This window comes from Oryctolagus cuniculus, chromosome 9 (assembly GCF_051225735.1).
Source record: "Oryctolagus cuniculus isolate XC-2025 breed Fujian yellow rabbit chromosome 9, ASM5122573v1, whole genome shotgun sequence".
NCBI classification, from domain to species: Eukaryota; Metazoa; Chordata; class Mammalia; order Lagomorpha; family Leporidae; genus Oryctolagus; species Oryctolagus cuniculus.
The window spans coordinates 110072388-110097204 of NC_142875.1; the positions used below are offsets into that span (position 1 = coordinate 110072388).

A 24817-nucleotide genomic window follows, 5' to 3' on the forward strand; every position below is an offset into this window, starting at 1 on the left:
GAAAGCAGCAACTACGGAGAGAGGGATCAAACACACATAGTGGTAAAGAACCAGAACTGTGGTCCAACAGAACTTGATTCAAGGACCTACACAAACTTAGGCTAAATATCAAATCTCTCCAAGCCTGATTTCTTCATCTTTATGTTACAAAGCTGTTGTGAAAATTACAAGAGATAAAAGTAAGACTCAGGAAGGTGTTAAGCATTAAGTATTCAAGAAATATCAAATTATATGTTCCTACTGAAAAAATACTTTTCATTTTTTATTTTAAACCAGTTCTACTTACAAAGTGCTTTAACTTAAATAAGGATTCAATAAGAACATAGTTGAGAATGAAGATATTAAGCATAATCTCTTTATTTTTTTCATTTTCAGTGTTGAAGTAAACCATCAGCAAAAAGGGAAAAAAGAGACAACTGAGCAAGAAAAGATTTTTGGCCAAGGAAATCCAAAAGAAAATACTTTGTCAATGTGGAATTTTAGCCAAGAAAACTCTCAACATTAGCTATCTGACTTGACTCTAGAGTTAATTATAAACGAACTGTGACTAGGAGAAAATATAACCCAAAATGCCACAGCAGGCAAGAAGTAGGATTTGCTTTGCACAATTCACTGCCCCTACTGACTACCAAGAGAAACCAGCCAAAACCTTGCAAACAAATAAGTCATGAAGCTGTTAATATGAGCAAGGTGATCAAAACACAATTAAGGGTATTACCTGCCAAAGGCAACCTGAAATTCAAAACTGGCTAAATGTGCCCTGCTATGAGGGAGTAGAAAGACCACTGTTACTAAAATAAACCTTCTGTTTTAAACTCAGACTACATTTTTTAACCAAAAAAAAAAAAAAAAGCAACATTACAAAAACCTTTTGTTTTAAATTGAAACCAAATTATCGTTTGCCATGGAAACCGTCTGACAAGAGTCAGCCAGCTTCACCTTTGACTATGAGGATAATTTATCAATGCCAACTCATAACAAACATCCTGTACATGACTCCATTCCATCACTCTAACTCCCTGACCCCCTTGCCAGGAACTCTCTAACACACTTTGAAACGAAGGCTCCTGCTTTTCAGAGTTAAGATAAAGAAGCCCCTGCTAAACACAACAATTTTCTTACCAGGTCTTGCTGGTTGCTAGAGAACCCAATGTGGTAAAAATCGAAGAGTAACATCCCCGTTAAGAACAGAAAGAAAAGAACTGGTGTTCCTCCCAATCAAAAGTCCCTGAAATGTCCTACATCAATGTACTTATAACAACATGCCCTCTCTCCACGTGGAGCGAAGAGCAAGGAGAAGCAGCAACGGGTGGTGGTCCAGTAGAAAAAGAAGTTGCTCTAAATACAGTTGGATTTCTTTTTTCTTCTTCTATTGAAACTGCTTGTCATTAAAAAGCAATTTAAAAATTCTTCAAGCATTTTTTGAAAATATATCTGTCCTGTGATATTCTTTGTATAATTTTAATAAACATTTTCTCTTCCACACAGGATCTTTTTTTAAAAAAAAAATTTATTTATTTATTTATTTATTTGATAGTCAGGGTTACACAGAGAGAGGAGAGGCAGAGAGAGAGAGAGGTCTCCATCCGCTGGAGTTGGCCACAATGGTCAGAGCTGCGCCGAACCAAAGCCAGGAGCTAGAGCTTCCTCTAGGTGTCCCACGCGGGTGCAGGGGCCCAAGGACTTGGGCCATCCTCCACTGCTTTCTCAGGCCATAGCAGAGAGCCACACAGAATCTTTATTTACAAGTGTTACCTACTATTAAAGATATATTTTTCTTTTTTTTAAAGATTTATTTATGTATTTGAGAGGCAGAGTTACAAAGAGTGTGAGAGCGAGAGAGAGAGAATGAATGAATGAATGAGAATATGAATCTTCCATCTGCTAGTTTACTCCCCAGATAGCTGAAACTGCCAGGGCAGAGCCAGGCTTAAGGCAGGAGCTTCATCTGGGTCTCCCACATGGGTAGCAGGGGCCAAGCACTTGAGTCATCTTCCTCTGCTTTCCCAGGCACATTAGCAGAGAGCTGGATCAGAAGTAAAGCAGCCAGGACACAAATCAGCCGCCATATGGGATGCCAATGTTGCAGGCAGTGGCTTTACCTGCTGTGCCACAACAGCGCCCTCTAAAGATATGTTTATTCTTTTAAGATTTATTTATCTAATTGAAAGAGTTACACAGAGAGAAGAGGAGACAAAAGAGATATTCCATCCACTCATTCAACCCCCAAACGGCTATAATGGCCAGGGCTAGGCCAGGTCAAAGCCAGGAGTCAGAAGCATCTTCCAGGTCTCCCACGTGGGTGCAGTGGCCCAAGCACTTGGGCCATCTTCCATTGCTTTCCCAGGCACATTAGCTGGGAGCTGGATTAGAAGCAGAGCAGCCAGGACTTGAACTGGCAGCTATATGGGATGCCAGCAACACAGGCAGCAGATTCACCCACTATGTCACAATGCCGGCCCCTAAAGAAATATTCTTTATAAGAGGTAGTACTCATTTTCACAGGAATCAATTGTGATATCAACCAATGAATATGAAATCTGAGAGAGAAAAGAAATGGCAGCTAACTTTTTTAAAAAAAATAGCATGTTACTTAATATACCAAACTAATTTAAGAGAAATAAATCATTTAGAATTCCAATTGTCATAAAATCTTTCCATTTTGGATATAATATCAATCTTACCATCTTTGCAGGTTTTTCCATTCTCCAGGAGTTTGACCCCAGTTGGACAAGCACACTGATAGAAAGGCTTGACTGGAGACATCAGACACAAATGGGAACAACCACCATTATCAATTCCACATGGATTAGTAGCTGTCAAATATAAATCACACTGATTAATATTAATGATTATGGATGACCTCCCTCAGTCTGGGTATATAAAGATTAACAATCACAATGGAAGCAAATGTGATAAACCAAAATTATTACCAAATGCCATCCAAGTTCTTGACTACCAGATCACCTCCAAGGAAGGGAATTAATTAGTGATAATTTACAAGCACTTTGTATCCAAAGAGTAACAAGTAAGAGTCAATCAGCGGATTGAAACTAAATGCTATCTTGCACCATATAGACTACACATACAGAGACAAATAGGAAATGAATTGCCGCGGGGTGAGAAAGGCTTCCTTGGAGGAGCCCTGAAGGGTAACAACTGCAAAGCACGGTAGAGCCACAGGCCGAAAGCCAGGGGGCGGCACACTGGATTGGATGATGCAGCAAACAGCACAAGTGGAGGTGAGGGAGGGCGCCTGCTGACATGTGAACAGCAGCTGAAGCTGAAAGAGTGTAGAGTGGCAACAGGCTGTGGTGCAGGCACTGACAGCCAAGAAAGGAAAGAGAACACTGAAACGATTCGTGTGGAAAGGATAGACAGAACTGACTGAAAGAGAAAGGGAGCAGCAGAGAGAACTAATTAACATATCTGTAGAAACTATGAAAACGTATGCATTCAAAAAGATCAACATAGCGATGGAGACCAACAGAATATGAAACATAAAAGAGCAATATCAAAGTTAAGTGCAATTTATTGAACCATAAAGCATAAAGGGACAAAACATTTTCTTTTTTCCAAAAGAGTAACACACACACATAAAAACATTTTTATGGGCTAAGATCATCAGACTCCAGTGTAACACATTTGATATTTGATTTTCTCCCCCTAAATGGAAAGAACTAATACAAAGCAAGACACAATGCAATGCCTCTTCATTCTTGGCTACAGAACACAATCTGAAATACACTCAGATGCATGCCAGGCATTTATTTACATACAAGTGCCAAGCACTTAACATTCTCATATTCCTTTTAAACCTAATTCCAATCCTGTCTTACCAAAAGTGGTTGCCAGCAGTCACAGCCCAAGTTATTATAAAAGTTGACCAAAAACAGAAGCAAAACTAAGACAAAAAGAGGTGGTTGAGGTAGGCATGTTAAGGTTTAAACAGGTGCTTTATTCAGCAACTGAGGTTATTTAAATTTACCAGCTGGACTAAGAGGTTTCTATTCAAGAAAAATGTTTGTTTTATAAACATACACACACACTGAGAGAAATAATATAAATAAAAATATACGACTGTAGAAGCTTAGCATATGAGCTCTCAATTATTAATGCATTTCTCTCTTCTCCACCTCCATAACTCCTTTCCCCCAGAAAGGGCTGAGGTAGTCTACAGCGACAGCCATCAGGCGGCGAATGGTTTAGGTTATGTGTCTAACGTAAATTATATCTTGATGTTTTTACTCTTTTCTATTCCCTCTCACTACCTTTGGATACATACTCCCTTCTCCTGACCCTCACTGAAGCCAGACACCAGAGCACTACACAGCTGTTCCAACTTGCAATTCAAAAATCAAGATCACTTACCATTTGGCTGCCTCTGTTGGCTGAAGGCATGTATATCCATGGGAGAGAAGATGTTAGAATGGATTTCACGCAGACCCTCGCCAGTATACTTGTTGCAAGCCAAAATGGAGTGTGTATTCCAGTCAGTCCAGTACAATGTGTCCTCAAATAACGTCAAGGCAAAAGGATGTGGAAGAGAACCTTTAACTACTGCCTGCCTATTTGCAAAAAGAGAAAAACTTACTTCTAAATTTTCTTCTTTTACTATAAAATCATCCCATCCATTAAAACAGGCTTAGTATTCATTAACAAATATAAATTCCTAGTAACACATACTTTAGTTCAAATACATTTATTAAAAAGTAAGCCACGTGATTAATTCAAATGTTTTCAAGACCTCCATAAACTCCAACAAAGCCTTCAGAATGGTCTCTAACTTGGCAGCAGGCCCGAAGTTCACTACAAGCCACCTGATTCGGAGAAAAAGCCCCAGTGTTAGCACTGCCGCCCATTCTCACCCCTCCACTACAACCTCTAGACTCACATCTACTCTCTCATCACATAATTCATGTCAACAGACAAAGCTGGCCAATAAGAAAAATCCCAGGGGTTACCACCAGCACTGGGAAGTAGATATAAATCAGCAATAGGTTTATCCCTTCTGGACATGGAAAAACAGAGAACCTGAACCTGTTTCTTTCATTATGTCTTCCAGTTTTCAGAACTAAGAATGAAAACACACATCTGAGGCTAAAAAGGCATTCATTCAGGGAGAACTCTCCCTGCAGGCTCCAGCCCTGCTGCTAATTTTTTGCTATCTTGTTTTTAAACTCCCCAATTCAGGCAGCCAAAAGGAAGTCCTGTCACTGGCAGGATATGTTCATGAAACAAAGCAGACTTAAATTTCCAGAAGCAGTGTGTATTACATACAAAGGAAAGCAGAGAGCCTGATTATTATTTGGGGCCCAGAACTTTGCAGAGTGTCACAAAGAACTACATAATCAGTAAATGCTCTAGAACGAGCAATTAAACCATGTTTTGAGTCAAAATATTTTTTAAAATGCTTTCATGTTTTCACAAATAATCCCAGTGGTCCAGCCTAGAGGGGAGAGAGGGAGAAGAGGAAGAAAGAAAAATCAGGGAGAAAGGGAAGGGAAAAGAGAAGTTATTTAAGAGAAATAGAGAAACACATATCTTAAGGAAGCTGTTTCAGTTTTTAGGTAGGTCAGGTTACTTGATGATCTCTAATATTCCTCCCAAGTAAATTAAACTCAAGAACAGTAATTTTCATCTAAGCAGAATTAGCATTCGTTATTGTACGTGGACTGATCCTCATCTACTAAACGAGGCCAGATTTTTTAGAAAATGAATACAAAATAAGCACGACTAGTTTACCAAACAAACTTTCCATTTTGGAATCTGCTACCTACTCTGCTAGCCCAGATCACCACAAGTTTCTACCCTCATTTTCCTTAATTCTCTCCTATCCTATTACTTTTCCCTCTGAATTCCCAAAAAGAATTGTCACAATACATACTCCAGAAGTGCTTTCTTCCACTTTTTATAGGAATAGTTTTATTATGCTTACTAAAGTGACTATGTTATTTAGAGGAATAATATTAACATTTAATATGTCGATATGTTTCACATTAAAATATTCCAAGATTCATTATGGTAAGAGTTCTGAGAGGCTGCTAATAAAGATAACACACACAAACGAAAAATGCGGAACAGGAAAAAACTAAGTTACTTGGCATGTCATTACCATCCTGAAGAACTGCAAATTACATAACCAGATCTTTGAAAGGCTTTGGAGAAAAACAAATAAACTTTTTAAGTCCTTAAAATAAATGCTAAAGGTTATTCTAATGAACTAAGCAAAATACACATATGGGAAAAGTAAAATTCCTTCCTAAAAGCTATACTCATTTTATACTGATTAAAAGCATAGAATTATGACTCAGAGCTGTTTTTTATAAGTATTTAGTGGATACTTGTAGATGTAAGTATAAAAACAGATGATGCAGAAATAATCCAAATTTGTGACTAATTGTGCTGGGGATAAAGTGGGAAGGAAATAAAACCTGGGATGACAACCAGGGGGATTTCATCTTTAGGTGAGCAATATTAAAACATAAATCTCAAAGGGGCCGGCGCTGTGGCACACTAGGCTAATCCTCCACCTGTGGCACCGGCATCCTATATGGGCACTGGGTTCTAGTCCCGGTTGCTCCTCTTCCAGTCCAGCTCTCTGCTGAGGCCCGAGAGGGAAGTGGAGGATGGCCCAAGAGCTTGGGCACCTGTATCCGCATGGGAGACCAGGAAGAGGCACCTGGCTCCTGGCTACGGATCAGCATAGCTCCGGCTGTGGCGGCCATTCGGGGGGTCAACCACCGGATGGAAGACCTTTCTCCCTGTCTCTCTCTCTCACTGTCTATCACTCTGTCAAATAAATAAATAAATAATTTTTTTTAAAAAATCTCAAAAACGTTTTTGAATATTGAATACTTGGGAAGGCTGAGTTTAAATCCTGCCCCCCCAACACACATTTACTACTGGTATCATTTCTACAAGTTTTGTTTCCCTCATCTGTAAATAGAAGACAATAATCTATCCTCATGGTGTTACTACAAAGATTAAACAGCAACATGTGCAAAGTTCATTTAATATTATGCTTGGTACTTCATAATATTTCATTAATGATCCCATAATTTCAGGGTATACATTTATAAAATTTATTATTTCTGATACAGGGTATACTCTGTGATGAGCATTTCATGTGATAGCTTTTAAATAATTTTTAAGTCAACAGCTTACTAAAATCAGTAAATACTATACTAAAATTAAATTCATTTTTGATAATTTAATAAAATGTTATATAATAATTTAGATAAATTAATAAAAATTCTATTTCTTTTTAATTATTTAAAATTTCAATTATTTTAATTTTATTTGAAAAGCAGAGAGACAGAAAGGAATACACAGAGATCTTTCATCCACTGGTTCACTTCCCAAATGGCCACAATAGCCAGAGTTGTGCCAAATAAAGCCTGGCACTCAATCCATAGCTCCCATGTAGGTGCAGGGATCAAAGTACTGGAGTCGTCATCTGCTGATTCCCAAGGTGTGCATTAGCAGGAAGCTGGACTGGAAGTGAGTAGCTGGGTCTCAAACCAGAGAATCAGATATGATTCAGGCATCCCAACCACTGAGGCAAATGCCCCCTCCTTAATATTCAATTTAAATGACACTTATTTTTCATTGCCTCCTTCATCTTCTCCCCTGCAAGTCAAGATATTTTTCTTCCTCTAGGCTCTCATAACAGGTAGTGGACTGTATTATGACTGTTAATTTATCCAACAAATCTATCACTGATAATATTTTTGAGAGTGGGAACACTAGCTTATTCATATTCCCAAGATCCTATACAATGCTGTATGCATAAACAAGGTGGACTTATTAGACACTCTGTGAATGTTTGACAAAATTAAATGTTTTAAATGAAAACTGTGTAATTAACAGTGTTGACAAGACTATCACTTGTCATTTACTGGCATGTCCAGATGCTGACTTGTTCCTGAAAGTGGAGATACCTGATATAATCCTCACTTTTCTTCTCCCTGGCTGAGATTACCAAACAGGGCTACTTGCTACTTCATCTATTGGAAACACTAGTTACTCCAAAGAGGTGTTGATCGAAGCAAATAAAAATGAAAATGGTAAGGAAAAGCAAAGCCCAGTTCTTCACGACTATGCCACAACAAGAGAAGCTAAAAACTGCGACTCCACTGTGGAGACCACAGAAAGAAACTGCGATACCCTCCCCCATGATGTTTTGATTTAATATTATGTTTTAGCAACCCCCAAGCACCATTTCCTGCTGGTATCTGTCATTTTCTGCAGTTTTCAGATAAAGCTCACCCCCATCATCTCCCCTCCAGGACAAGCCTTCCTTCCCACTACTTCTTTCAGATTCCATGAACTTTGCAGGCACTTACTTCAATTTCTGAACATACACACCCCCTTCCATACTCACTGACCTTTTATTTCTGGTTCTCCTCCCAAAAAGGCGAGGATAAGAAGGTTCTTGATATTTTATGTATTAGTAAATTTAAACTAGAAAAGAACTTTAGTTTCCCAAATGTATGGTATCTACTGTTGTTATTAACAGTGAACGTGAGCAGGGCCGGCACTGTTGGAGTAGCAGGTAAAGCTGCCACTTGAAGCGCCGTCATCCCATGTGGGCGCCCAGCTGCTTCACTTCCAATCCAGCTCTCTGCTACAGCCTGGGACAGCAGCGGAAGATGGCCCACATGCTTGGGGCCCTGCACCCACATGGGAGACCTGAATGAAAAGGTACAAACTCGAGATACAAAAAGCTGTGTAGGGGCCAGCATTAAGGAGTAGTGGGTGAAGCCGCCACCTGTGATGTCAGCATCTCCTATGAGAGCGAATTCAAGTCCTGGATATGGTCCCGCTCCCTGCTGGTGTGCATGGGAAAGCAGTAGAGGTAAACCCAAGTATTTGGGGACCCTGCCACCATGTGGGAGACCCAGATGAAACTCCTGGCTCCTGGCTTGAGCCCAGCCCAGCCCCAGTGGATGTAGCCATTTGGGGAGTGAGCCAGCAGATGGAAGACATTCCCCCCTCCACATTCCCTCTCTATGTCTTTCAAATAAATAAATCTTTAAAAAAAAAACTGTCAAAAAAGCCAGAAGATCTAGTGAGCATGAGTGCCTCTGCAGGAGGAATCACACCTGACAGGTCTAAGGACAGAAGAGAACATGCGATTGACAGCACTGGAAGGCATAGCAAAACCATGAAAGAACAGCAATCAGGTGACAGGGTGCTGAGTGAATACAAAGAATCCATGATGAGCACAGACAGCTAGCGTGCTTCCACCTACTGCGAATGGCAATGGCGACAACTCACCTCCAGAGACCCTTCCAAGTTCCCTTCCAGGTTTCCTTTCAGATAAAGCCTCATGCTGAGCAGACAGTACTAGGAGTAGAATGAAGTGGGGTGAAAGGTACAAGAGAAACAATGGAAAATAAGGTACAGAAAATAATGGGAAAAGGAAACAGAGCCAAGAAATCCCAAGAGGTAAGTTGTCAGTTTTTAAAGTACACACGTGCGCACATACACACACTGGAGTCCGTTACATTGCAAAAGTTAAGACAAACCCTGCCTTCTACATGTTCAAGAAAAAGTTTCACATAAAAATAGGAAAACGAGGGGCTGGTGCTCTGGCTCACTTGGTTAATCCTCCACCTGCAGCACCGGCATCCCATATGGGTGCCGGGTTCTAGTCCCGGCTGCTCCTCTTCCAGTCCAGCTCTCTGCTGAGGCTCAGGAGAGCAGTGGAGGATGGCCCAAGTGCTTGCCCTGCACCCACATGGGAGACCAGGAAGAAGCACCTGGCTCCTGGCTTTGGATCAGTGTAGCTCTGGCCGTGGCAGCCATTCGGGGGGTGAACCAATGGAAGGAAGACCTTTCTGTCTCTCTCTCTCTAACTGTCAAATAAATAAAAAAAATAATAAAAAAAAGGGGGGAGGGAGAACAAAGCATTAAGGTCAGTCAAATCCCACTAACAAAAAGGATGAATGACATTAATAGCAAGCATCCCAATAGATAAAGGATCCCAGAAAAATACGGAAACAGAAAAAAACAAAATGATAACCTGCTTCAAAATAAGCTAAAAGACTTATTAATAAGACAATAACCTTAACAATGACGTAATCAGAAAACTCAGATCTGAGAAGAAAGAACTAGTGGAAAAAACTGGAAATAAGACAAATAACAAATCATTTCAAAGTAAAGTCAAAGTTTAAAATAATGCAAAAGTAAACAACAGATAAGGACATGGAAACAGAGGGAGAAAGGAGGGAACTTTTAAAAAATAAAGAAATAGAGGAGGATTTTTGAAAACTGTTTTGAAGCATCATGGGTGAGAGAGAGAATGAAACTACAGTGAAGCAAGGAATTGAAACTCCAAATGGTAACTCAAATCCCCACACAGAAATAAAGAGTACCAGAAGCAGTAAAAAGGTATTTCTCCCATTTTTAGCCATTTTAAAAAATATGTAAGATTGACAAAGCATTAATACTAATGTTGTATAAGTTATCACAGAAATGCAGTTTAAATAATAATATCACAAGAAGGGAGAATGGAGCTATGCCAGAGTAAAATTTCTGTACTTCACATGAATATGAAAAATTAACATTACCATGAAGTACATTTTGACAAAATGCAATCTCTAGGAAAATCAGTAATTAAAAATCCAAGGATTTAAAAAACACAAAGGGCCAGAGTTGTGACATAGCTGGTAAAGCCATAGCCTGCAGTTCTGCCATCTTGTATGGGTACCAGTTCGAGTCCTAGCTGCTTTACTTCCAATCCATCTCCCTGATAATATACCAAGGAAAGCAGTGAGGACAGTCCAAGTGCTTGGGCCCCTGCAATCACATGAGAGATCAGAAAGAGGTTCCTGGCTCCTAGCTTCAGCCTGGCCCAATTCCAACTATAGTGGGCATTTGGAAAATGAACCACTGGATGGAAGATCTCTCTCTGTCTCTCCCTCTCTCTGTAACTCTGCCTCTCAAATAACATAAATCTTTAAAAAAAAAAAAAAAGACCAAGAAATTAAAAGTGATAAGACTACAAAACATCTATTTAATAGAAAAGGCAAAAAAGAACAGCAAAGTAACAAAAATGAAACAAGATTTTTTTTAAAGACTCCAAACAAAAGGGAAAGATGGTTAGACTGAATAAAACAAAGCAAGATAAACTGATCTTCTGTATAAAAAGATAATTGAAAATGAATCTTAGCCGGCGCTGCAGCTCACTAGGCTAAGCCTCCGCCTTGCGGCGCCGGCACACTGGGTTTAGTCACAGTCAGGGTGCCGGATTCTGTCCCAGTTGCCCCTCTTCCAGGCCAGCTCTCTGTTGTGGCCAGGGAGTGCAGTGGAAGATGGCCCAGGTGCTTGGGCCCTACACCCCATGGGAGACCAGGATAAGTACCTGGCTCCTGCCATCGGATCAGCGCGGTGCGCTGGCCTCAGTGCACCAGCCACGGCAGCCATTGGAGGGTGAACCAACGGCAAAGGAAGACCTTTCTCTCTGTCTCTCTCTCTCTCACTGTCCACTCTGCCTGTCAAAAAATAAAAAAAAATAAAAAAAAAAAAGAAAAAGAAAAAGAAAAAAAAAGAAAATGAATCTTGATGTGAATGGAAAGGGAAAGGAAGCAGGAGAGGGGAGGGTTGTGGGTGGGAAGGAAGTCATGGGGAGGAAAAAGCCATTGTAATCCATAAGCTGTACTTTGGAAATTTATATTCATTAAATAAAAGTTAAAAAAAAATAAAGCAAGAGCCAACTTAAGTAAACACATAAGCTAGACTTGAGTATTACACACAAATAGGTTCAAAAGCAAATAGTAACAAAAAAAAAAAGAGCTGTAGCAGTTCAGTCAGAAAAAAAATAAACAGAAAGCATTACTAGAGGCGCAGAAACATATTTATGAGAAACTGTTGAATCATAAGGAAGACACACTTAGAAACATACAGGCAAGGGGCTGGTGCTGTGGTGTAGCAGGTAGGGCTACCACCTGTGGTGCCAGCATCTCATATGGGCGCCAGTTCGAGTCCTGGCTGCTCCACTTCCAATCCAGCTCTTTGGGAAAGCAGTGGAAGATGGCCCAAGTCCTTGGGCTCTCTCAGCCACGTGAGAGACCCCAAGGAAGTTCCTGGCTCCTGGCTTCAGATCAGCGCAGCGCTGGCTGTTGCAGCCAACTTGGGAGTGAACCAGCAGACGGAAGACCTTTCTCTCTCTCTCTCTGCCACTCCTCCTCTCTATGTGTAACTCTGACTTTCAAATAAATAAGTAAATCTTAAAAAAAGAAAAACAAACAAACAAACAAAACATAAAGGCAAATAAAAATAAAGCTCCAAAACAAATAAAGGAAACCTTAACAAAACTGATTGGAAAAATACTGTTCAACAAAAACAGAGATGTCAACATCCAATTCTCATTAAAGGATAAGAAACTAAACAGAAAATTATCAACAACAGAGAAGATTTGAACAACCTTATCAACTACCTTAAACTAACATCTACAGAATAATCCATTCAATGAGACAATCCGCGTTTTTCTCAAGTGCATGTGGAACTTTCTCCAGGAGAGACCATATGCTAGGTCACAGAATTAATTTTAAAAGCTGAAAATCACAAAGTATATTTTCTGACCACAATGGAATTCATTAAAAAATCAACAACAGATGAAAATTTGGGAAATCAAATTTTTTCTAACTCCTAAATTTTTAAAATTCTTTCTCATTTTTGTCTAAATAAGTAATGAGTGAAACAAGGAATCACAGGAAATTTTTTGAATATTTTGAGCAAAAGGAAATATATATGGGATGCTGGTAATTACAGAGAAATTTATAGAAGGCAAGTGCCTATGTTATAAAACAGGCTAGATCTGAATTCAACATTTGAACTTCTCAAACTTTGAAATCTTTTATCAATTTCTTTCCAACCTGCTAACTTTATTTATATGTATATATTTGAAAGGCAGAGAGTGAGAGTGAGAATGAGAGAGTGAACTTCCATCCACTGTATCATTTCCCAAAGGCTAGCCAGGCTGAATCCAAGAACACAAATCCCACCCAGGTCTCCTACCCGGGTGATAGGGACCCAAGTACTTCAGCCATTAGCTGCTTTCCAGGGTATGCACTAACAGGAAGCTGAATTGGAAGCAGAAGCAGAAGTGGAACCCAGGCACTCCAACATGGAATACAAGGTCCAAGGTGATGACTTAATCCACTGCATTAAAAAAGAAAACTAAACAAAATATAAAGAAACTATTAAATAAAAATATAAAAACACTGGAGTGGAAATCAATTAAATGTAAAACAAAAAACAATAGAAAAAAACAGTAAGACCAAAAGTGGATATTTTGAAAAGATGAAAAGAATTGCCAACCCAAGGAGAAATGACACAAACTATGAAAACGTGAATAAAATTATGAATGAAAGAGGGATACCACCAGCAACCTTACAGAAATTTAAAGAATTGTAATAGATATAATGAACAACCTTATGTCAACAAATTAAACAATTTATAGGAAATGGAAACATTACTAGAAAAAAACAAATTATCAAAACGGTCTCATAAGGAAATAAAAAACCTGAATAGACTCTGTAACAATAAAGAAATTGAATCTGTAATTAAAAATCTCCCCCAAAAGAAATCCACAAGCCCAGATGCCTGTACTGGTGAATTTCGCCAAATATTTACATGAGAAATAGTATGTAGGATCGGCATCATGGTGCAGTAGGTTAATCCTCTGACTGCGGCACCAGCATGCCATATGGGCACTGGTTCTAGTCCTGGCTGCTCCTCTTCCAATCCAGTTTTCTGCTATGGCCTGAGAAAGCAGTAAAAAGATAGCCCAAGTCCTTGGGCCTCTGCATCCACATGAAAAGACCTGGAAGAAGCTCCTGGCTCATGGCTTCGGATCGGCCCAGCTTCGGTCATTGCAGCCAGTTGAGGAGTGAACCAGCAGATGTAACACCTCTCCCTCTCTCTCTCTCCCTCTCATTGTCTGTAATTCTACCTCTCAAATAAAAAAAATATTTTTAAAAAAAAATAGTATCTGTCATACATTTCCAGAAAATATTAGAAGAAGAAACATTTCACAACAAACTCTATAGGGCTATCACACTAATACCAAAGCCAAATAAAGATATTAGAAAGAAAACAAACTATAGATCAGTATCTCTCATGAATAAAGACATAAAAGCCCACAAGAGTATTAGTGAACCAAACCTCACATGTAAAAAGAACTGTTAACCAAAACCAAGTAGAATTTGTCCCCAGAATGCAAGATTGATTTCCTAACTGAAAACCAATTAATGAAAGTAACCATGTCCATAAAATAAAAAAAAATCATATGATCATTTGCATAGATGGAGAAAAAACAACAGACAAAATCCAATAACCATCTGTGGTTAAAAGTTGTCAAAAAACTAGAAATAGTAAAGAACTTTCTTAACCTAAAAAAAAGCCCTCTAATAAAAACCTACAGCTGCCGCGGCTCACTAGGCTAATCCTCCGCCTAGCGGCGCCGGCACACCGGGTTCTAGTCCCGGTCGGGGCGCCGGATTCTGTCCCGGTTGCCCCTCTTCCAGGCCAGCCCTCTGCTGTGACCCGGGAGTGCAGTGGAGGATGGCCCAGGTGCTTGGGCCCTGCACCCCATGGGAGACCAGGAAAAGCACCTGGCTCCTGCCATCGGATCAGCGCGGTGCGCTGGCCGCAGCGCGCCTGCCGCGGCGGCCATTGGAGGGTGAACCAACGGCAAAGGAAGACCTTTCTCTCTGTCTCTCTCTCTCACTGTCCACTCTGCCTGTCAAAAAAAAAAAAAAAAAAAAAAAAAAAAAAAAAAATAGAAAAAAACAAAACAAACCAAAAAAAAACCTACAGCTAAGATCATGCTCAATGGCAAAAAATCAAATGCTTTCCCCTAAAGATTGATGAGGACTCAAAGTTCCAGAAGATCTAGCCAGTACAACCAACCAAGAAAAGAAGGCATCCAGACTGCTAAAGATGTAAAATACCATTATTCACAGATGACAGAATTCTTTACCAAGAAGCAGCTGCTGTGGTACAACAGGTTAAGTCACTGCTTGGGAAGCCAAATGCCATATTAAAGCACTTGGGTCAAGTACTGTTTCTGAGACAGATTCCTGGTAGTGTGTGCTCTGTTATTTTCAAGTGAAGAAATAATGTCCATTTGTGGCATTGAATGCAATGAGAAACTTAAAAATTGTACATTACATGTTAGCTGTATTTCTTTGATTATATTTTATTTTATGCAAGACTTCTGAATGTTTGCCACTACTTCTTATACTTGAACCTGCAAATGTCTTGGATCAAAAGGTTATGGAACAATAGTGGGCAGAGGCATGAATCTGTGCTCACATTCACTGTTTTTGTTGTTGTTGTTTTGTTTTGTTTTTTGGTTGTTGTTGTTTAAGATTTATTTATTTGAAAGGCAGAGTTGGAGAGGGGGAGGGGGAGGGGGAGAGTTTTCCATCAGCTGGTTCACTCCTCAAATGGCCACAATAGCCAGCGCTGGGCCAATCTGAAGCCAGGAGCATGGAGCTTCTTTTGAGTCTCCTGTTTTCCCAGGCCATAAGCAGAGAGCTAGACCAGAAGTGGGGCAGCTGGGACTCAAGCAAGCATCCATTTGGGATGACAGCACTGCAGGCAGCGGCTTTACTCCCTACGCCACAGCGCCAGCTCCTCTCACACTCACTGTTAAAATCAGTAGTAGCTATCATATAAATTTGGAAAAACTAAAATCCTTTCCTACTGTGTAAAATATTAAGAACCTTCTTATCTTCAATTTTAGTAATAAAACATGGCTTTATTTTACATTCACTAACAATTTTACTTCTGAGGCCAGCTTCATGGTGCAGCAGGTTAACCCACCACTACATTCCATGTGAGTGCCAGTTCAAGTTCTAGCTACTCCACATTTGATCAGTTCATTTTTTTTTCTTTTGTTAAAAATTTATTTATTTATTTGAAAGGAAGAGTTACAGAGAGGCAGAGGCAGAGAGAGGGGGGTCTTCCATATGTTGGTTAACTCCCCTGAGGGCCACAACGGCTGGAGCTGTACCAATCCCAAGACAGGAACTTCTTCCGGCTCCTCCACGTGGGTCCAGGGGCCATCTTGTACCGCTTTCCCAGGCCATAGCAGAGTGCTGGATCACAAGTAGAGCAGCTGAGACTTGAACCAGCAACCATATGGGAAGCCAGTACTGCAGGAAGCAGCTTTACCCACTACACCACAGCGCTGGCCCCTGTATTAAGTTTTTAAATCACATTACTAGAAATTACTAGATTTGGGCCAATGCTGTAGCTGTAGCTGTAGCGTAGTAAGCTAAGCTTCCCCCTGTGGTGCCAGTATCCCATATGGGCACCAGTTCAAGTTCCGGCTGCTCCTCTTCTGATCCAGCTCTGTTATAGCCTGGGAAAGCAGAAGATAGCCCAAGCGTTGGGTCCCTGCACCTGCATGGGAGACCCAGAAGAAGCTCCTGGCTCCTGGCTTCAGATCGGCCCAGCTCCCACCAGCTGTTACAACATCTTGGGGAGTGAACCAGTAGATGAAAGACTTTCTCTCTGTCTCTCCCTCCCTGTGTCTGTAACTCTACCTCTCAAATAATTTAAAAAAAAAAAAAAAAAAAAAAAAGACCATTTGCAAAGCAAATATTTTAAAAAAAAAAGTTACTAGATTTAAATACATGTTCAACTCGTTTCTTTCTTTCTTCACAAACATGTAATTACCTGTCTTCTCCACTCTTAGGCTGTGTGTTTATGTAGTCTCCATCAGTCAATTGAAATATTTCAAGTAACTAAAATACAGTAGTAATCCCCAGTCCTATGTTAACCAAAATCTCATTTCTAAAAACTTTAGGTCAGAGTAGATATACTACCCTTAGTTGAATATCACTAAGCAACTAAGTTAGTTCAGAAAAATGAAAAAGAAAATATGGTAAGTTCTAAATGGTACCAAGGTAGATGAAAAACTGCTTTTTTAAAAAGCAAATTTTAAGTCTATTCTTCTTCCCTTTTGAACACCAAAAATACACTAAGTTCTTCCTAAGAAAATTAACTTTGATTAATGTATCAAGCCATCACAGAGTTTTCTTAAAGTTAGGGAATACTTTAAAGTTATCTTACCGATTTGTTCCATCCAGATTTGATTTGTGGATGAAATTAAGCTTTGCATCTGCCCAATAAAGTTTTCGTTCCTCATAATCCAAAGTTAATCCATTTGGCCAGTAAATTTCAGTGTTTATTATAACAAAGCGACTTGAGCCATCCATTCCAGCACGTTCTATCTTTGGCACCTCTCCCCAATCTGTCCAGTACATGAACCTAGAAATCATAAAAACAAAACCATGACATAAACATAACCAAAAACTCTGTAATTATAACTAATAGTTAAAAAAAAAAACCTGAAGCCCCTAAAAACCATGATATCAAAGCATACTGGGAGAAAAGATACTTGTAGCTTCTCAGTGTACCTCTCCACATATTGCTTATCAACAACAAAATAGAAATTGGTAACCTTAGAGAAAATAAAGCCAGTGGACACCACTTTAAGCAAGACATCGAAGTTAATGTTGCCAATGAAGGAACAAACTGTGGTCATATACCTCAATGTGATGCACCCAAAAGAACACAGCATCTCTCACGTAGTATCTCTTACATGGTATTTCTGTCCAAAATTCTTAGGAAACAAAGAGACTCAAATTGAGGGACATTTTGCAAACAACCGATCTTTGATTGTCAAAGAAAGGCCGATGAACCAATGTAGATTGGAGGAAAATAAAAAAAAATACAGTAACTGCATGAAGCTTGTGATCCTGAACTGATTAGGTAAGGAAAATGATATAAAGATAATGGAGGCAGGCGATGGGACAAAATTCTTGGAGCATCAAACTGTATGCCAGTACTGTACTAATGTTCAATTTCCTAAATATTCCAATTGTACTGTGGTTAGAATGCATAGGAATTCATCATACTACTTTTGCTCCATCTACAAGCTTGAGGGTTCTGTGATTGCTTGCTTATTTGTTTTCAAAATAAAATGAAAACTCTAATAGTCTCATTACAGAAGATAAGGAAACTTTTGGGGGCTGGAACTGTGGTGTAGTAAGTTAAGCAACTATCTGCAGTGCCAGCATCCCATATGGGTACCAGCTCTTGTCCCAGCTTCTCCACTTCCATTCCAGCTCCCTGTTGATGGCCTGGGAAGACAACAGCAGATGGCCCTAGTGGTTGGGCTCCTACATGTGCACCTGCACCTGCATGGGAGACACAGAAGAAGTTCCTGGCTTCTGGCTTTGGATGGGTCCAGCTCCGGCCATTGTGGCCATCTGGGGAGTGAACCAATGGATGGAAGACCTTTCTGTCTCTCCTTCTCTCTGTCTGCAGCTATGCCTCTCAAGTAAATAAATAAATCTTTAAAAAAATTTTTTCCCTAACATGTCATATGTCCATTGAAAATATACATTTTAAAAGTTAATAGGGTTTCTATGAACTAGATATGAAGCAGTCATAGAACTAGATATGAAGCAAGCAGGCTCTCCTTGCCTCAGCCTCTCTGTAGCTCTGCCTTTCAAATAAATCTATAAATCTTTAAAAAAAAAAAAAAAGGCAGAGAGAGCACTAGTAGTAGGTAAAGCCACCGCCTGCAGTGCCAACATCCTATATGGACACCAATTCGAGTCCTGGCTGCTCCATTTCCAATCCAGGTCTCTGCTATGGCCTGGGGGTACAATAAAAGATGGCCCAAATCTTTGGGCCCCTGCACCCATGTGGGAGACCTGGAGGAAGCTTCAGACAGGCTCATGCACAGCCACTGTGGCCATCTGGAGAGTGAGCCAGCAGATGGAAGACACCCCCCCACACACACTTATCTCTCTATCTGTCTTTTGCTCTCTGCCAAATAAATAAAAAAAAAAGGAAAACCCTAACTTTTCATTAACTGTTAAATGAACAAAACTAAATTTAGTACATCCACATAACCAATTAGTAGTGAGAAATAAAAAGGAATGATGTACATGTGACAACACAGAAGAACCTCAAAAACACTGTGCTCAAGTCAAAGAAGCCAGGCACAATATCACTTGTTTTATGATTCCATTTATATGAACAGTCCAGGAAAAAGCATATATATGGAGACACAAAACAATCAGTGACTGCACTGAACAGGCAGCAGGAATTCCCACTAAGCTTCTTTCTGGAGCAATGCAAAGTTTTCAAAACTGACTGCAGTGATGCCTGTGTAACTCTGTAAATTTAATTCAGACTACCGAATGACAGAAACAAGGTAGAGAGGTAGGTATTTGTCCACTTTTCTCTTCAAGAATAGATCTGACAGGATCGCTGGGGGCTCTGCAATCATCCTGCACAAGAGTAATGGCTCCATTCCTGCAGCAGGAACAGATTTGGCTTTACAGACTGAATTCCACCCACAAAGATCACTAAATAGTTGAAATTACTTTGCAGAATACTCAAAAAATTCTGACATTCCCTTTATGCTGCTGAACAAACATGGTTATGAAAACTATGTTGTGGAAATGGAAGCATACAGGGACAGTTATTCAGTTAACCCCTCAAGAAATTATGATATCATTGGTGTGGTGACAGTAGGCAGGTAAGGACACAATTTGGTAAAGAAAAACTGACAGGCCTTGGCAATGAGAGATGAAGGAAGAGAAGGCACTGAGGATGATTTCTAGGTCTCTGAACAGAAACCAACGTCTTCAAAGAAGGAAGGCCTCAATATATACCAACATAAATACACAGTAATTAAATAAAACCTGTTCTAGTAGTACAGACAATATATTTGGGAAATACTGTAATGGAGAACTGTCCTTTTGTCATTAATGTACAGTTGTAAATTGTGTAATTACAATGACAAGTCCTTTAAGCTGTGAAAGATAGCACAGCACAAGGACTCAGGGCACAGATTCTACAACTGGGCCACTCAGCTCTGCCCCATCCCAGACAAGTGACCATGCACAAGTTATTTAATCTCTCTGTCCCTTCTGTTACCCATAGCAGAAGGATTACATATAGACCTACCTCACAGGGTTGCAGGATTAAAGCAGTAAATATATGAAAAGTACTTGGAAGCCCTACATATGCTTTAGCAATTTTTTTAAAACAATTATTTATTTAAAAGACAGAGTTACAGAGAGAGGTAGAGCCAGAGAGAGAAAGATCTTCCATTCCATTGGTTCACCCCACAAATGATTACAACGGCCAGAGCTGAGCTGATCCGAAGCCAGGAGCCAGGAGCATCTTCCAGGTCTCCCACATGGGTGCAGGGGCCCAAGGACTTAAGTCATCTTCTACTGCTTTCCCAAGCCACAGCAGAGAGCTGGATCAGAAGAAGAGCAGCTGGGACTCGAACCGGCGCCCATATGGGATGCCAGCGCTGTAGATTGGGGTTTTAACCCACTGCATCACAGCACTAGCCCCTTTAGCAATTTTTAAGTCATAAATTCCTTGTCTATGACTTGCAGCATGTAGAATAACAGGCAAAAATCACTGAAATAATCCTTAACTTTTACCCTCTGGCTCGTACCAACCTCTTCCGATTCCATTTACGTCATGTGACGCTTCTACTTATTCATGTATACTAGGCCCTCAGAGCTTCCACACTCCCTGGTGCCACAAGACATGTCCCCTACAAATAACCTTTCAGAGTTCAGCTTCAACAGTACTTCTGTTAAGAAACCTCTCATAAACCCCAAATTAGGTTGCACACTGCCTTTCCAAATACTTCATACTTTCAGAGAAATTTATTAACTAAAACTGATTACTTAGTGTTTATCAACACCTCTAACTTGATGTTGTATGTTTTGCTTTTCTATTTTGTTTTCTGTACTTTTCTAAAGAAAGGTTTCCTTTTTAAAGAAAAAAAGGCAAATGAAAGACAAACCTAGTTTCTCAGATGAGAAAGAATCCCTTGTGCTGCAGCTCATAGATTCCAACGTCATTTGTTCTGAATAACATGACTGACTAGATGACAGATTTCTTGCCCAAAAGAGCTGGCAGAAGGGAAATACCATGTTTGAAGAATAAACTTGTACAGAAATTTACTAGAGATTCCCAAAGAATTTGGTGGTAACATTTTATTACACAGTTTGACTTACTAATTTATACAATCTGAGTGCCAACCGTCCAAAGGTCATGCTATGCGTCACTATTTTAATAAGTTTCAGCTAATAGCTCACTATTCTAGGTACTATGGAAAGTTAAAAATAAAAAGCTGGCTTTCAGAGAACTGTCAATGACATAACACAACAGCTCCTAGTAGCTTAGTATCACCCCATGCACCACTTACTCTTTTATTATGGTTCAATCTGAGTTTAGGGTATTCATATCTGGAAATTTTCATCTTTGTAAATCCTTTCACTGCCCCCACAAACCCCGACAGCCAGTTCTGGAGGGCAGGAGACTGAGCGGAATATATCCCCTCTCACTCAGCCATTATTCTTCTAAATTAACTGCCTGGTTAAGAAGTTGTATGCACACAAAGAACCACCCAACGATGGCAAATAGCTCAAATTAAAAATCAAGCTTTTTCTACCTATTCCAAGATGCATACTTTCTCAATGTTTTCATAACTGTTAAATTTACAAAGTACTGAACAACTCAGGAACAGTTACTATAAATAAGGCTTATCAAGTTTTAGAGTCCCTCATTTCCAAAGCCACCTTCAACAGCCTGTTCTTAATTTTGTCGTCATCACTGCTTTGCATGGTTTCCAATGTGTGAACTTCAGTTACCACAGTTTAAGCTAAATAACACTAGTCCAAGCAACATGGTTCAAATTTCAGTGATCACATAATGTTAAATGTAATTGCATACAAAGGACAAACTTCATACCAACTCCATACATGACAGATGTGCATCACAAAGTTTGTCAGTAACTGGTCACTGCCCATTTGTTATGCTGTTCATGCACAGACAGTAATGAATATGTATAGCTATGTCGCCTCCTTGTTTTCTACTGATAAAGTCCAAGCAACATTTTACCAAAATAGATACTTAAACAAGAGAATTCACAAAGAAAGATGAAAGTGCAGCAAAGAAAGGAAAGTGATAACATTGAGGGTAAAATATGAATTCAGGAGCTATATGCATAGCCTGCAGTGCCAGCATCCCAAATGAGCACCAGTTTGAGCTCTGCTTGCTCCACTTCCAATTCAGCTCCCTGCTAATATACCTGGGAAAGCAGCAGCAGATGGCCCAAGTATATGGGCCCCTGAACCCACATGGGAGACCAGCAAGAAGCAACTGGCTCCTGATCAACTGAGGTCTAGTCATTGAGGCCATTTGGGAAGTGAACCAGCAGATGGAAGATCTCTCTCTTCTGTGTCTTTCTAACAGTACCTTTTGAATGAATACATAAATCTTTTAAAAAATATGAATTGAACATAAATGCAATTATAGAAGAAAACCAACATGAAGGAGGAAAGCAGCTTGATAAAAGGACAAAAATGCCCCAGAGGAAATGAAACCAGAAAAAAACTTCACATAACTCTTCAATATTTCACAACACTGAAAATGCCAAGAAATGTTCTGGTAATTGATCCAAATATAAAAAGGAATAGGCAGTTCACCAAGGCATGTTTGCTCCATATAGTTATACAATGAGAAGACAGCACACTCTGTTCAAACTACTCTTACTAACTTTTTGTGATGAAAATATTGTAATTCTCAGGGTTGGCACTGTGGCATAGTTGGTGGGGCCGCCGCTTGCAGTGCTGCCATCCCATATGGGTGCTGGTTCGAGTCCCGGCTGCTCCACTTCCAGTCCAGCTCTCAGCTATGGCCTGGGAAAGCAGTGGAAGATGGCCCAAGTCCTTGGGCCCCTGCACCCACGTGGAAGACCTGGAGGAAGCTCCCAGCTCCTGGCTTCAGATCGGCACAGCTCCGACTATTGCAGCCAATTGAGGAGTGAACCAGCAGATGGAAGACCTCTCTCTTTCTCTGCCTTTCCTTCTCTCTCTCTCTTTCAAATAAAATAAATAAATCTTTCCAAAAAATATTTTAAGTTATGATGTCCTAGATAATTATTAGTTTCACTATTTTTTCCATTTCCCTATATATTTACCTAAGATGGTAAGAATTTTTAATGCTTTGACAAAAAAATTTAAGTCACAAAACAGTTGTATTTTATCTACCAATTCATTTTTTAAAAGATTTTTATTTATTTGAAACGTAGAGAGAAAGTTCTTCCATCCGATAGTTCACTCCCCAACTGGCCACAATGGCCTAGCAGCCAGAGCTGGGCTGATCCAAAGCCAGGAGTTTCTTCCAGGACTCCCAGATGGGTGCAAGGGTCTAGGTACAGGGCATCTTCTACTGCCTTCCCAGGCCATAGCAGAGAGCTGGATCGGAAGCGGAGCAGCCGGGACACGATCCAGCATCCATGTGGATGCCAGCACCACAGGCAGAGGCTTATCCTATTATACCACAGCACCAGCCCCTCTACTGATTAATACCTACTGTTTTGCATTTTGGGGCTTTGCATGGTCCTGCACATTTTAGTGTTCTTCAAATTCTCACAGAGCAGCTTTATAAATTAATCATTCGTGGGGCTGGCACCGTGGCTCACTTGGTTAATCCTCCGCCTGAGGCGCCGGCATCCCATATGGGTACCAGGTTCTAGTCCTGGTTGCTCCTCTTCTAGTTCAGCTCTCTGCTGTGGCCCGGGAGGGCAGTGGAGGATGGCCCAAGTGCTTGGGCCCCTGCACCTGCATGGGAAACCGGGAGGAAGCATCTGGCTCCTGGCTTCGGATCAGCATAGCTCCTGCCGTAGCAGCTATTTGGGGGGTGAACCAACGGAAGGAAAACCTTTCTCTCTGTCTCTCTCTCTCACTGTCTATAAATCTGTCAAATAAATAAAAAATTAAAAAAAATTTTTAAAAATTAATCATTCGTTTTCATCAGTTCTCTTCAGTACAGCTAAACTAACATTAAGCTCCAACTACATGACAAACATCACACTAGGTATAGACCTGATATTCACAGAGTTTTCCTAACAGTTTTCCTAACAGAACTCGGTCGGGGCGCCGGGTTCTGGTTAATACAGCAGAGGCTGTAACAGTGGTAAATACAATCCAGGTGCTCTAAAAGGAATAGAAAAGAAAATGTAAGTCCAGTCAGTGATAAGGGTACCTGAGCTGGGCCCTGAAGGCTGGTTTTATACCAATCTCCTTTTCTCATAAGAAAACACGCCAAGCAAAGGATCACACCGAGGAACAGACTGCATGAAAAGAAGCTCCATGAATTCCAGTATCGCTCCTGCACAAGACGGAGGACTGGAAATCAGGCTGGCGAACAAAGGGGTCTGCTCTTACAAGAAGGGTTATCCATGTTCCCAGGAGCTTGGACTTTGCTTTTTAAGCACTGTAAAACTACTGATCAGCTGATCAGCTGAGAGAGAGGGAGATGAAGTCAAAGGTTTGCATTTCACACAGACCACAGTGGCAGCCAATCAGATTTAAAAGAAGAAAAACAAGGACATTAATTAGTTAGGAAGCTATTTGAATTTTCCAGGTGAAAGCTGTTAATGGGACTACTAAAGCCCCAGCAGTTGCAGCCATCTGGAGAGTAACAGCAGATGGAATATTTCTCTTGCCTGCGTCTCTCCATCCCTCTGTAACTCTTTCAAATAAATAAACCTTTTTTTTAAAAGCCTATTATTAAAGCCTCAAGTTCACAGATAAGTTTCCTCCTCACACTACCCAAGTGGCTTCTCATGGAACTGTATTCATACAACTGGAAAAATCCAGGAGAGGAGAATTACCAACAGCCCTGCCTTTGCTGATCCCATCCTAAACACAGTGATTACATGTTTGTCCCAGAAAAATGA

The 24817-nt window shown here is 40.2% G+C and overlaps 1 protein-coding gene across 2 annotated transcripts in view; it reads right to left on the reverse strand.

Annotated features, from left to right (window-relative positions):
- LRP6 (LDL receptor related protein 6) overlaps nucleotides 1–24817 on the reverse strand; it is a 178183-nt gene that overhangs the window by 77183 nt on the left and 76183 nt on the right. For both annotated transcript variants that reach the window (XM_002712655.6, XM_089304601.1), the window contains 3 exons: nucleotides 17095–17292; nucleotides 4372–4568; nucleotides 2685–2816 (listed from right to left, as the gene is read on the reverse strand). In XM_002712655.6, coding sequence (XP_002712701.1) covers nucleotides 2685–2816; nucleotides 4372–4568; nucleotides 17095–17292 — 527 coding nt within the window. The remainder of the gene's footprint in view (nucleotides 1–2684; nucleotides 2817–4371; nucleotides 4569–17094; nucleotides 17293–24817) is intronic.